The following is a 14,463-nucleotide window of genomic DNA, read 5'->3' on the forward strand; positions in this document are numbered from 1 at the left end:
TGACATTAGAAAAAAATCCATTTTTTCTGCTGGCTTGAATAAAGCTATTGTCAAATATGTTTTCTAGGACCCACGCTTATATTTTTCTCTGTTTTATTTTAAAATATGTCATAGATACATATAAGTATATGAAATATATGTATATCTTAGAGAATAAAATGGAAAATGACCATGTATGTGTCAACCAATTTATGAAATAGAACATTACAAATTTGCATTCTGATACCCTCTCCTGTAATTGAACTATGTTCATTAATTTACTGGAAAAGTCTTTATATTCTATTAGCTGAATAATTGCATTTGGATATGAATAGTGGTGCCCATATAACGAGAACACAAATGATTTTTAATCAGTAATGACTAATTTCATCATGGTTCCATTAAAATCAATTTAGTCAACAAGACTCACAACCTAGAATTTAAAGTTCACATCTCCAAGGGCCTTTTAATCTATTCTTACAGAGCTTAGAGGAAAAAGTTTCCTTTGCTCTTAAATATGTGCCTTGAATGTTAGTCATTAACTTTTATAATTGTTTGCTCCTGGTACAATTACTACACACTTTGCAATACTAGAGTTTAAGATAACTCTGTACTCTAAGAATACTACATGTTATTTTAAAACCTTTAGAAAATACGCAAGAATCCAAAGATGAAAAAACCACCCATAATTCCATCACACAACATTAACCTTGAAAATTGCATCTTTATCCTTCTCATTTAAAAATATAAATATACTTTCTTAATCCTCCTCTCTAAAACTCATATTGTAAATAAAGGAGAAAAATAAGGCAGATACCAAGTTTAATAATATTTCTGTGGAACATTTCAGCAGTGCAAAAACAAACTAAAAATCATACTGAAATAACAAAGTTATTTGGTATTTTAAGTTTCTGAGATCTTGGTTTCATTTTTATGTATATATTTCAGTTATTTTTTGCAGCATAATAAACTAAAAAATTTAATGACTCAAAACAGTAATGATTTATGATTTCTTATGATTCTATAGTTTATATGAACAGTTTCTCTGCTGGTTACACTTGGCCTCACTTATGTGCATTTCGCTGAGAGAGAGGTTTCAAGATGGCCTCACTCATATGCCTGACAGCTAGTGCTGGCTGTTGACTGAGTGCCTCAGTTATTCTCCACGTGACTTTCTGTCTTCCATTTGGCTAGACTTATATGGTAGTGTCAGAGACAGCAATGGCAAAAGCTGTAAGGCCTTTTGAGACCGTGGCTGCAGAGCTCATGCAGCGTGACTTTCACCATAATCTACCAGTCAAAGCAAGATACAAGGCCAGGCCTGATTTACAACAAGAGTAAAAGGCATCCCTTTTGGATTAGAGAATATTTAAAAATTTTTTGATCATTAATCTAGCACAAAGTTGTAAAATGTATGAACTACTTACTATTAATGAAAAATTGTGTTCCTTTTGGGGGAACTTTCTTACTATTTGAAGTTATCAAATGATATAAAGAAATACCAAACTTGTTGGGGAAATAAGATCATGTTTTTCTGGCAAAAGCTGACATTTTCATATAATGAATGTCACAAATTCCAATGCCTATGAAGCTACGATAGTAACAAACATCACTGAAATGAGCCAAGTCAAGATTGGAGTAATCTGGACCATATATGCTCTATCTGAAAATGGAAAAGTCGATGGTTCTTTTTTTTTTGGCTGAATAAGTCCAGTGATGCCTGGACCACTGATATTTTAAAACAAAGATTAAATATTGGTAAGTAATTTTGTTAAACAACATGAATCTAAAAGTTACATGGAAAGACAAGAGACCCAGAATAGAGAGCACAATACTGAATAAGAAGAACAAAGTCAAAGGATGGACACCACCTGACTTCAAGACTTACTATAAAGTTACAACAGTCAAGATAGTGTAGTATTGGCAAAATAATAGATCAATGGAACAGAGGAGAGCTCCCTAAAATAGACCCAGACAAATACAGTCAACTGATCTTTGAGCAAAATCAAGTCAGTGGAGAAAAAAATCGCCTTTTCAACAAGTGGTACTGGAACAATAGAATGTCCATATACAAAAAAAAAAAAAAAAAAAAAAAAAAAAAAAAAAAAAAAAAAAAAAAAAAAAAAAAAAACCAATCCAGACATACCTTTCACAAAGATTAACTCAAAATGGACCGTAAACCTAAATTCAAACACAAAATTATGAAACTTCTAGAGGATAATGTAGGAAAAAATATAGGTAAGCAAATTTGGCAATGCATTTCTAGGTATAACGTCTAAATAATAATCCATGAAAGGAGAAGTTGATAAGTTGGACTTTATTAAAATTAAAAACTTATCTTCTACAAAAGATACTGTTAAAAGAGTAAAAAACAACCCACAGATTGAAAAAAAATTTGCAAAACACACTTGTGATCAAGGGCTTCAATCCGAAACACACAACAAATTATTAAAAGGAAAGAAAGAAATTTAAAAATAGATAAAAGATCTGAACAGACACCTCACCAAGGAATATATAAAAATGGAGAGTAAACATAAGAATATGTTTAACGTCATATGTCATTAGGCAATTGCAACTTAAAACATCTATTATATACCATTACACGTGTATTAGAATGGCTAAAATACAAAAAAAAATGGCAATAGCAAATGCTGACAAGGATGTAGAACTTTTTTTGCTGGTGGCAATGAAAAATTGTACAGCCACTTCAGAGGACAGTTTGGCAGTTTCTCACAAAGCTAAACAGTTTTACCATACAATCTAGCTATTGCACTCCAATATATTTAATTGAGTTGAAAATTTATGTCCTGATAAAAATGTATGCTTGAATGTTTATAGCAGATTTGTTTATAATCACCAAAAACTGGAAGCCACCAAGGTATTCTTCAATAGACGAATGGATAAACTGGTACATCTAGACAATGGATTATTACCCAGCAATAAATATAACCTATCAAGCCACGAAAATGCATGAAGGAATCTTAAATGTATATTGCTATGAGAAAAAAGCCAGTCTGAAAAGGCTACGTACTTTATGATTCTAGTGATATGACATCCTGGAAAAGGTACAACTATAGAAATAGTAAAATGATCAGTGGTTGCCTGGAGTTTGGTAGGGATGGCAGGAGTGTAATGAATAGGTGAAGCTCAGGGATTTTTAGGATGCTGATATTATTCCAAATGATATTTTAATACATATATATGACATGCATTTGTCAAACCCATAGGATTATGAAAAGTAAAGGGTAAACCATAATGTCAGCTATGGACTTCAGTTAATGATAATGTATCAATATTGGTTCATGAATTAAAACAACTATACCACATTAGTGTAAGATGTTTGTAATAGGAGAAACTGCATTGCAAGGGATGGGGACCTGATATATGAGAATAGTCTGAACTATCTATCTGTTCAACTCTTTGGTAAATAAAAATTTTTAAATAAAATATTAAATAACCATTTTGTGTTGCGTGATTTTGTTTCCTGATAAAGTAAAATAGTTTGAGTGGAAAATCTCAGCTGGGCTTGGTGGCTCACGCCTGTAATCCCAGCACTCTGGGAGGCTTAGGTGGGCAGATCACCTGAGATGAGGAGTTCGAGACCAGCCTGGCCAACATGGTGAAACTCCATCTCTACTAAAAATACCAAAATGAGCCAGGTGTGGTGGTACATGACTGTAATCCCAGCTATTTGAGAGGCTGAGGCAGGAGAATCCCTTGAACCCAGGAGGTGGAGGTTGCAGTGAGCTGAGATGGCACCACTGCACTCCAGCCTGGGTGACAGAGAGGCTCCATCTCAAAAAATAATAATAATAATAATATAAATAAATAAAAGGAAAAAGTGTCCCTTCCATGAGTAAATTAGTAGCATCTTTGATAGGTCCTAGGTAATTTTTTTTTCTTTTTTAGCTAGAAGATTAAGTAGATCTTGATGCTTTTCACAGGGGATATTGTAGAACAGTATTGTATAGTGTAAGTTGTAGAAACATTTCTACTGAGGAGCAGATGGTGAAAGTAAAATATTCAAATGCATAGGCCTCTAATATCAAGGCAACTATTTGTAAATACATATTTTGGGAACTTTCCTGTTCAGGAAATTTATTGTTAAGCAGTATTGTCTTTCAAACCATATTTGCGAGATTTGAAAAGTCACTTTGAAGAAAGGAAATGAAGCATACCATCAGCAATTTTCAAAAGTTCTGAGACATTTTTCTACAATATTGATATAATAAAGATGAACACATTTGGAAAATGCTCTCAATATTTTCATTGTGAAGAGTATTTATTTTTGTTGCTGGAACAACCAGAAGCAAATGTGGGAAGACTGAGAAAGTGTGAAATTTTATTTCTCCACGCAAAGAATACTTTAGATAACAATTACTGTCCCAACTACTAGCTTGAGAACTGGTGTCCTTTTTATTACACTGTGATCTACCTGTGTGGAGTTGGGTCAGGCTAATGAAGACTAAAGATAATGTCAAATATGTCCTGTGTCCCCTCCCACTTTATATTCTCTTTGACCACCAGCAGCTCATGCTATGACCCGATTGGGTCTGTTCTCCCTCAGCGATTCTCCTCACCCCGATCCTAGTTTAAAAGATTTCATTGCCTCATTTTCTTTGCATCCAGATTTTGCTTTGAGTCTGCAAAATGACAGATTATTGGCTAATCCCACTGAATGATTTAGGTTGAAGATGGCTTCAATTAAGTCTTCCTCAGGAGATGCGGATTTTAATGGGTACTTGAAAACACAGCATCTTGTCTCAAATAAACTTTGAGTGACATAATTTTAGTCAACAGGTCTGGTCAGAGGATGTTGCCGTGGGTAGAACACCCTCCTCCAAGGACTGGTTTTGGTGTGTCCCCAGGCATTATCGGTAGAGCTTATATAGGAAGGTAAATAGAAGCTCTTAACTGTCAGCAAGCCTACTTGAGCATTGCATTTGGGGCTTAGAACTTCGTGAATTTTTTGCTTATTCCACCTGATATAATCTTAGCAACTTTGGATGAAATGCATTTAAGGATTGAATCAAAAGACTTCCTAAGTCGCATAAAGACTGTTTCAGTTATCTGCTAGTAAAAGTGAATAGTGTTCCATATATAGAACTAGTAAATGCATCAGATGAAGTAGAAGGATGCAGAGCCCTTCATTGACCCAGGGTTTCAGCTCTAGGGGCAAACTCACTCTTTGAAATGTTGTTAAAGTTAAAAATAAAAAGCCAGACACAGACTAGTTATAAAATAAACCAACTTCAGTTATATAAATCTGACTTCCTTTTCTAAGAAAGCAGTTATTTTTTCAGCACCTGTGTATTCTACTCCTCAGTACCTGTATGCTATTTAATACAATTTGAATATGTCAATTCTAATATATTTGTTTCTCTTATTTTCCAAGCCACAGAAGCAATAAACAATGTAGAAGAAAGCAGAATCGATATTGGTGGTAGGCAAACTGAACATATCAATAAGTTTTGGACAATAACATTTAGAAAAGCTATTGACATTTTTCTGTTCTCTAATGCTGATAAGTAAACAATTCCTGCTTACTTATGGGTAGCCTCAGATACATGAATAGCCTCAAGCTGATGCCCTATACCATGATGTCATCAACAGCTAAGAATATTTCAATATCATAATCCTATACACTTGGGATGAAAAAAACTATTTTAGGAGTTTACAAATTTCATTGGTGTCTTTCCATCTTTCTTTCCATCTTTTGTTAGGAAAAAAATCAAAATATATCATTTATCTTTGCAATGTTTTTCATATATCATATGATACTGTGTTTTCCCCTTATAGATCCAGGACTGCATAGACAGCTGTATTTTCTGCAAAGACCATCCAATGTAGTAGCCATTGAAGGAAAAGATGCTGTCCTGGAATGTTGTGTTTCTGGCTATCCTCCGCCAAGTTTTACATGGTTACGAGGCGAGGAAGTCATCCAACTCAGGTATTTCACATTTAAGACTTTTTTGTAAAGTGTACTTTTGTATGGTATATGCTGCTATTTATGTTTCTCTAATTTGATATAAGTACCTACAGTACTAGGGTTTTTCATAATAATTGAATATTTTTCCACATTTCTTGGCATGATACAGTTATATGAAAGATATTTAGCCACTGGGATGAGAAGATGAGGAAAAGATCAAAATCCATGAGATCAATTCTGAAAGGAAACTGAGGAAGTCAGGGCTGCCTTTGAGATGGTCCTGCCCAAAGAGTCTTCAGCAGAGAAATTGTGGTGGATTCCATTATAAGAAAGTGGTATATAGAGAGGTTTGATCCTTAATATTCTGTGTCACACACAAAAGATAACTATGTGAAGTGATATGATCATCAGTTCGATTGTGATAATCATTTCACAATGTATACATATACCAAAACATTACAGTCTACACTGTTATTATATGCAATTTTTGTCAACTGTACTTCAATAAAGCTAAGGGGAAAAATGAAACTAAATTTTTCTGAGTTCAAATATGTAGCATGTCATTATATAGTTTGAGCAATTTTTTTAGCTTCAACTATATCGCTCATATTCCCAGCTATAACAAATATTTAAGGGAAGACAGAATAACTTGGCTGGCTTTGAATTGCTGGAACATTAATATTAAGATACAGTTAGAAAGTAAACTCTCAATAGAATGGAATACTTAGTCTTTCTGATGAAATGGATCTTACTTAATTTCATTGATTTTTGAGGACTGGTATTCTCCTTTTTAACATACTTATTTTTAAAGAGAAGGTAAGTCCATCAATCATAAATTAATCTTTAAATTTCATTTACCTTAAATATTTAGATAACAACAAGGCATGGCATATGATATTACAATATTTTTGAGAACATTAGAACACACAAGAAATCCAGTTACCATTTCAGCACATCAAGGTGTGTTCTGTGCGTTTAGCCAAGCACTCTTAGTGCAGTATCAAATATGGTTTTGTACAAAGGTCACTAAATTGGATTTCAGGACACAGGACATTGATTTTCACTTCAGAGTACCACTTCTCTAGACCTCAAGGTTCTCAAATCCAAAATGAGAGATTTGGACTAGATTATCTATCTTTTTTTTTTTTTTTAGCACTAAAGTTACTTCCAAGTTTAATCTGCTTCATTTATTTGATCGCTACACACAATCTTCCAATGGGAGTAGTTTACCTTGAGTGAATTTTTGGATCAATAAGTGAGACTTTAATCAAGCCCTTATGATACACAGTTTCTTTCCAGTGTCTTAATTTGAGCTTTGGTGGAGGTCATTTAAAGCTCTGAGTATCTTGCTTAATATATACATATGTTAATTTACTCTGAACCTACCCTATGTCTTGCAGGTCTAAAAAGTATTCTTTATTGGGTGGAAGCAACTTGCTTATCTCCAATGTGACAGATGATGACAGTGGAATGTATACCTGTGTTGTCACATATAAAAATGAGAATATTAGTGCCTCTGCAGAGCTCACAGTCTTGGGTAAGTTAGTGGCTGGAGATGAGTTTATATTGTACCTTTCAAAGTATATCACCGCGACATTTTAATGCTCATCACTGAATTGATTCCTATGTTTATTAGTGTGAAATTGCAAAGTCCCAATACTCCACACATGTCCTTGCTTTGCTCTGATTAATTGCATAGGGGTTATATGCAATGTTTGAATACTTATTAATTAAAATCCAGATATATTATGCTTTAGTCTAATTATTCCAGTGATACAGCTGAAAAGTACCAAAAATTATTAATGGCAGATGTGTTGAATAATAAATATGATATTCCAAAATATCTGGGAAAATAAATGAAGGAAAATTGTACAAAATATTTATCCTTGAGGGGAAAAAGGCAGATGTTATTTGAGATGACAGGGTTTCTGACATTAGATTCAGTATGTTGGTAAGATTGTTTTATTAACATGGGAATACTGTGAGTGTTGAAAGTGAACCATTAAAATAAGGTATATGTAAGGAAAAGTTGCATAGCAAGAATATAATTTAAAGAGATTTAAGGAGCATTGAGGGGTTCATTATATTCCAAAAGGCAGGGTTACCCATGTGCCATTGCAAACGAATAATTCTTATACATGGCAGATATTCAGACAAACACATATTTTTATCAATTACTCCAGATTTATTTTAACCAGTTTTATTTGAATTATGTAGTTTGGAGAAAGTGCCTTAACATCTGGATTTCAGTTGCTTTTTTTCTGTAACAACAACCAAACATTGAATCTTAGGAATTTTTCCTCTGGAATAAATCTTTTTGCCTTTTAAAGAATCTCAGAAAAATCATAGTCTATTTAAAAGTTATTAAGTAAAAATGAAAATATATCATATGCTGATTATATTTGCTAAGTTATACCATGATATTATTCCATCCATTTTGCTTTTTGTCTTCAAAGGTTATTCAGAAAACACTTTCATCTGTGGACATGGTAATAATGTATATCATGGGTTAGATAATGACGTTGCTTGTTCTTTGATCAAATCATAAACATTAAACCAGGAATGGGCAAAAGACTTAAACTCTGGATTTAGAGGTAGTATTATACCAACTAAAATATTAGCTGCCTTTAAAATGGCACAGTTTAATTGAGTCATATTTCATATTTTAGTGAAACAAAGAATAGAGAACTTTCACATTTGTAGTATCAAAATTCAGTAACACAAAATGGTTATGATGGAAATTGTATTGTGCTGTATATTACTGATTATAAGGCAGATTTGGTTATGGAATACGCTAGAATTTACACTGGTCATAGGTAAACCATTACTTGCATGAGGTCAAATTTTATTTCAAATTAATGCACATTATTTTGACATGTAATGGTTCGTTGATATCTGAGATAAACATATGCAAATACTGATTTCTGGGGATAAACTAAATTAGCCTATATATATATACACACACACACACATATACATATGTGTGTGTGTATATATACATATACATATATACACACACACATACATATGTGTGTATATATACATATACATATATACACATATGTATACATAAACATATATATGGATATGTACACATATATATGGATATATATACATATATGGATATATATTTTGTAATTTACACAATTCACAAAGAAAAAATGCCAGTATGAGTATGCCAATACATATATATACACATATATGCACACATATATGTGTATATACGTATATATGTATATATACGTATATATAGGTTTGTATGTACATATACACATATATGTACATATACACATATATGCACATACATACATATACACATATATGCACATACATACATATATGTACATATACACATATATGCACATATATACATATATGTACATATACACATATATGCACATATATACATATATGTACATATACACATATATGCACATATATACATATATGTACATATACACATATATGCACATGTATACATATATGTGTGTATATATGTATTGGCATACTCATACTGGCATTTTTTCTTTGTGAATTGTGTAAATTACAAAATAGATGCTGTTTGATACATATAAAACTATCCAAAGATGCACAAGAAAATATTTAATAATTATTTCCACTACAGGCAGTGCATTTCTATACCTCTGAAGTGAATACTTTTGGTATCTTGGCATGTTTTATTCCATAAACTTCTCATATTTCATTGATGCACATATGCCCACATAAAGTTTGGTAGTGGTATGACACTTGGATGCTTCTTTGATTTTTCCTTAGGCCAGATGATTAGTCTCTATTACAATACCTCTAGTGAACCTTGACTAGTGTTATTATGTAAAAAATATTGAAAATAAGCATCCAAAAAATGCTCCACATTACTAATCATTAGAGAAATGTGAATGAAAACCACAATGAGAACCACCATCTCACACCAGTCAGAATGTCTATTACTAAAAGGTCAAAAAATAACAGATATTGGCGGGGTTGTGGAGAAAAGAGAAGGAGAATGTTTGTACACTGCTTGTGGGAATGTGACTTAGTTCAGCCATTGTGGAAAGCAGTGTGGTGATTCTTCAAATAACTTAAAGTAGAATTACTATTTGACCCAACAATCCTGTTATTAGGTATATACTCAACGGAATGTAAATCATTCTACCATAAAGATACATACATGCGTATGTTCATTGCAGCACTGTTCACAATAGTAAAGGTATGGAATCAACGTAAATGCCAATCAGTGGTAGACTGAATAAAGAAAATATGGTAAATATACACCATGGAATACTATGCAGCCAGATAAATAACAAGATCATGGCCTTTGCTGCAACATGGATGGAGCCATTATCTTAAGTAAACTAATACAGGAGCAGAAGATCAAATATGGCATTTTCCTATTTATAAGTGGAAGCTAAACATTGAGTACACATGGACACAAAGATGTAAAGTGTGTCCTTATGTACTTGATGTTTAGTTTCCAATGTGGGACACTGGGGCCTACTGAGAGTGGAGGGTGGGAGAAGGAAGAGAACCAAAAAACTATCGAGCACTATGCTTATCACCTGGATGACAAAATAATCTGTACACCAAGCCCCAGTGAGATGCAACTTATCTATATAACAAACCTGTACTTGTACCTCTGAATCTAAAGTAAAAGTTAAAAAAATTGACAACATAAATTAACATAATATAATACAGTTAATATGCATTAATAATTTAATCTATGTGTACACATGTATGTAAAACATGTACATATGCACACATGTGCATGCATATTTATATGTGTATATATGTACATATATGTGGATAGATATACACATAGATATATTAGAAACAGCATTTACTGAGTTCAAACCATGTGAGACAGTTATTTGTTACAGTATCCTCTGTGGGAAGTACGTAGGTCGAGCCCATTAGATAACAACCCTCTTGCCTTCTGTACTTCTGTACCAAGTGAGAAACAAGAACAGCAGTAAGGCATAGGGTAAGTCAAACATCACCTTAATTTGTTGAAGAAGCTGCCGTTGAGCATGGTTTGCATCTGCATGGGAGGCACATGCCCATCTGGACATGGGCAGTGTCTATATTGGCAGGATGTCACTCAGGTGTCAGCTTGTCTCACTGCTTGGTGGCTGGTGGCAATGGAGAGCACTTGCTCTCTTTGGTCAGGCCTGTTCCCAAGAGAGAATTGTAGGTGAAAGGAGTCTCTTCAAACTTCCAGGCTCAGTAAGTTATCTGTCATGTATCCTGATCCAGGCTCCCCTCAAACCAAGAAAAAGTGGGTACTGGGGAGTGGTGAGGTCAGAAGTCATTCCCTCGAGGAGCTGCCTCTCTAGGGAAGAAAATATCAGTATTGAGGCAGAAGTATTGAACATCCACACCCCAACCTTAGGTGTTACGTTCAATCCCGTTTTACAAACAAAGGCATTTTAGCACAGAAAGATAAGTGGCTATCCCAAGGGAGGATCCAGATCCAAATCCAGGCATCCGACCAAAGATATGGTCGGATATCCCCCACATATCTTAGGCATATGCTTTACTATCTGCCCTGTCCGCTCCACACATTCTTATTCATCGTTTTTTATTATTTATTTTTAATCTTACTGAAACAGCTATAAAAAGAAGCGGGTTTATGTGATGTAAATAAGAACAATCTGAAATTTTAGTTTGGTTAATAATTAGTCACTTACATAAAATAAAATACGTGACCGTAATGTAATGATCTTGACAAAGCTGAAAGGCTGACAGGGGAGCAGGGAAGAAAGGAATACAAGCTGTTCTTTGAAAATGAGGTTAAAACAACTGCCATACTTCGAATCTGTAGACACAGAGGCAGGTGAAAAGTGTACTCAGTATCGGGTATTGCTTATTTTTTTACTGTAACTTCTTGTTTATTCAAAGTGGTGTGCCGTTTGTATAATCAGAAAAATAAATGTGGAGGTATAAAAGTTGACATGTTTATGGTTTAAAAATGAGATAAATAAAAATGTTAAAACTCAGAAAATATTGAGATTATGCTAACATACACATAATCCAAAGACCTGGACTTTGCAAACACACACGCGCGCGCGCGCACACACACACACACACACACACACACACACACACACTCACGTTTGTTTTCTCCATATAAGTGAAATGTATGCTATATTGTATCCTCATTTTCACTTCAGGATAAATCATGGCATCTTTCTTTGTGTGTGCCTGTGCACATGTCTATGTTCTTCAGTTCTAATTTTTTTTCCTTTTTGAGACAGGGTCTTGCTCTGTTGTGGCCTTGAGTTCATGGGGTCAGAGGATCATCCATTCTCAGCCTCCCAAGTATCTAGGACCAAATTTGGCTATTTATTTTTTGTTTCTTTTTTTCTTCTTTTTTTATAGAGACAGGGTCTGGTTATATTGCCCAGGCTGATCTCAAACTCCTGGGCTGAAGTGATCCTGCCACCTTGGCCTCCCAAGGTTCTGGGATTACAGGCATGAGCCATTGCACCCAACCTTCAGCTTTATATTGTGGAACATTATCATGTTTCTTAGTTTTAATTAAGCGAGGTGTGGTGGCTTGCACCTGTAGTCCCAGCTACTCAGGAATCTGAAGGAAAGGATCTCTTGAGCCTAGGAGCTCTAGTCCATCCTGGGGAACATAGCAAGATCCTGTATCTACAAAAACAAAAACAACCCACTAAGTTAATTATCCTTAAGTATCTTTGTCATTTATTTGCTCATATCTGAGGGAAAAGTATCCCAGAAATACTTAAACCCTCACTGGCAGAGCAAAACTTTGCCTCCCTTCAGAGTGCATTTTCCCCCACAATTTTGAATATCTAAACATTTTATAAAATGGAGTCTCCTTGTAAGTATTTATATTCCTATTAAATTAAGATTTCATTTTATAGTTTTCTTGGACATTTGCATTTTACATTTTGTGAATTTGCTGTCTTTTTTGACCTTCATACATTTATTGAAACATTTATCCTTATTTTATTGATTATAGGAACTCTTTATATAAGAATAATATTGACTATGTTGTGTATGCCTTTGCATTTTTACATTTTGCATATGGCACCAAATCTTTTTCTTCGTGGTTGCTAGCATTGTCATTAGACTTACATTTTTATTCTATGAACCGTGCTATCTCTAAAAATCTGGTTATGGATTACATGTTGAATGTTTAAATTAGAAGCATGATTAATTTCTAAAAATAGTGATATGTTTATATTTTGAGTTTTCATGGTCTTGGTGCTTTTTGTCTGTTTTTAAGGAATTTTTTTTGGTAATTGGACATATTTTAAAGGTCTCTCATGGACTTTATATCATTTATAACTACTCTAGAAGGCATAATTTACTTCAGGATTTGGTTGATATGCTGTTTTAATTATTCTAAAAGGCTCCAAAAATGAATATTTGTATAATGTTTGAAATAATCTTTGACTACTCTGATATAAAGTTAGGATTATCCTGCAGGACTGAGTTTATATGAACAATTGAATTTATTGCCTTCTTAAAATGGATGATAAGAAAATAACTTTATTATCAATGTTATTTAAATTTACCTTTCATAATTTTTAAGAATTTAATCATATTTGTATTCTTCATAAGATAAAATCCCACAAGAAATCCAAGCTTCTGCTTATAAAACTTTAATCACACATTTTATTAGACTCTTGTTTTGCCTTTCAACTTGCAGTCCTTTCTTGTACTTCACTGTCTGTGAATGTGAACCTTCATGAACTAACAGACTTTTCAAGTAGAATATCATTTTATAGACTAGAAGAAAAGACATTTTGTTGCCCTCCTCAGTAATTTTACAGAGTGAATATACATTAAATATAATTTGAAGCTTAGCATTTTGTTTCCTTCTTATAAAATAAAAATGGAAAATTCCATAATCATTAAGCTTTTTGGAGATATCTTTATTAGACAAGATTAATGACAACCTTATTTATAATAAATAAAATAGAAATAAGTTTATAGATATTTTCTTTATCATAGCCATTTATGGTAGCATTTCTGACTTACAGTAACCATCGATAAAGTATTGGTGGACACCTTTTGGGTACAAGGATTGCACTAGGTTCTGGGAAGACTACAGAAACATCTGAAACCTGGCTTCAGTGGGCTTCATATAATTACAATTCATAAAATCAGTTGGCCTAATACCATCTGAATAAACTTTTATTTAAAAAAAGAACGAAAACGTTATATGTAAACAGGGACTCTGGGAAGATGTGAAGAGTTGGTAGTTTCCACTCTCATAGAAAACAAAGCCCGAAGCGGCAGGGGTGGGAGGAGTCCTAAAGAAGAAAATGTGGAAGGAGGCTCTTGGAATATTGTTGTCAACTTTTTAATTTAATTTTAGCCATGACTACTTGTATTATTTATTTTAAAATCTAACTTTTATAAAAGAAGTCAAAAGTGGTATTTTTCCATTCTTATGTTCAATACGTCCAGCTTTCTGGCTCAAGGATTTTAATCTGACTATAATTGTGAACATGTCCTTTTCTGTATCTGCCCATCCCCAACTTTTACACAGCTCCACACAGGAAGAAAGACAGCCCTCCATA

The 14,463-nt window shown here is 33.5% G+C and overlaps 1 protein-coding gene across 19 annotated transcripts in view; it reads left to right on the top strand.

The window, feature by feature from the left end:
- The window catches only part of DCC (DCC netrin 1 receptor), a 1,196,048-nt gene that overhangs the window by 582,056 nt on the left and 599,529 nt on the right, over positions 1–14,463 (top strand). For all 19 annotated transcript variants that reach the window (XM_512137.8, XM_063795721.1, XM_063795722.1 and 16 more), the window contains exons 4-5: positions 5,779–5,929; positions 7,309–7,445. In XM_512137.8, coding sequence (XP_512137.2) covers positions 5,779–5,929; positions 7,309–7,445 — 288 coding nt within the window. The remainder of the gene's footprint in view (positions 1–5,778; positions 5,930–7,308; positions 7,446–14,463) is intronic.

The sequence above is a fragment of the Pan troglodytes genome, chromosome 17 (assembly GCF_028858775.2).
Source record: "Pan troglodytes isolate AG18354 chromosome 17, NHGRI_mPanTro3-v2.0_pri, whole genome shotgun sequence".
Lineage (NCBI taxonomy): Eukaryota > Metazoa > Chordata > Mammalia > Primates > Hominidae > Pan > Pan troglodytes.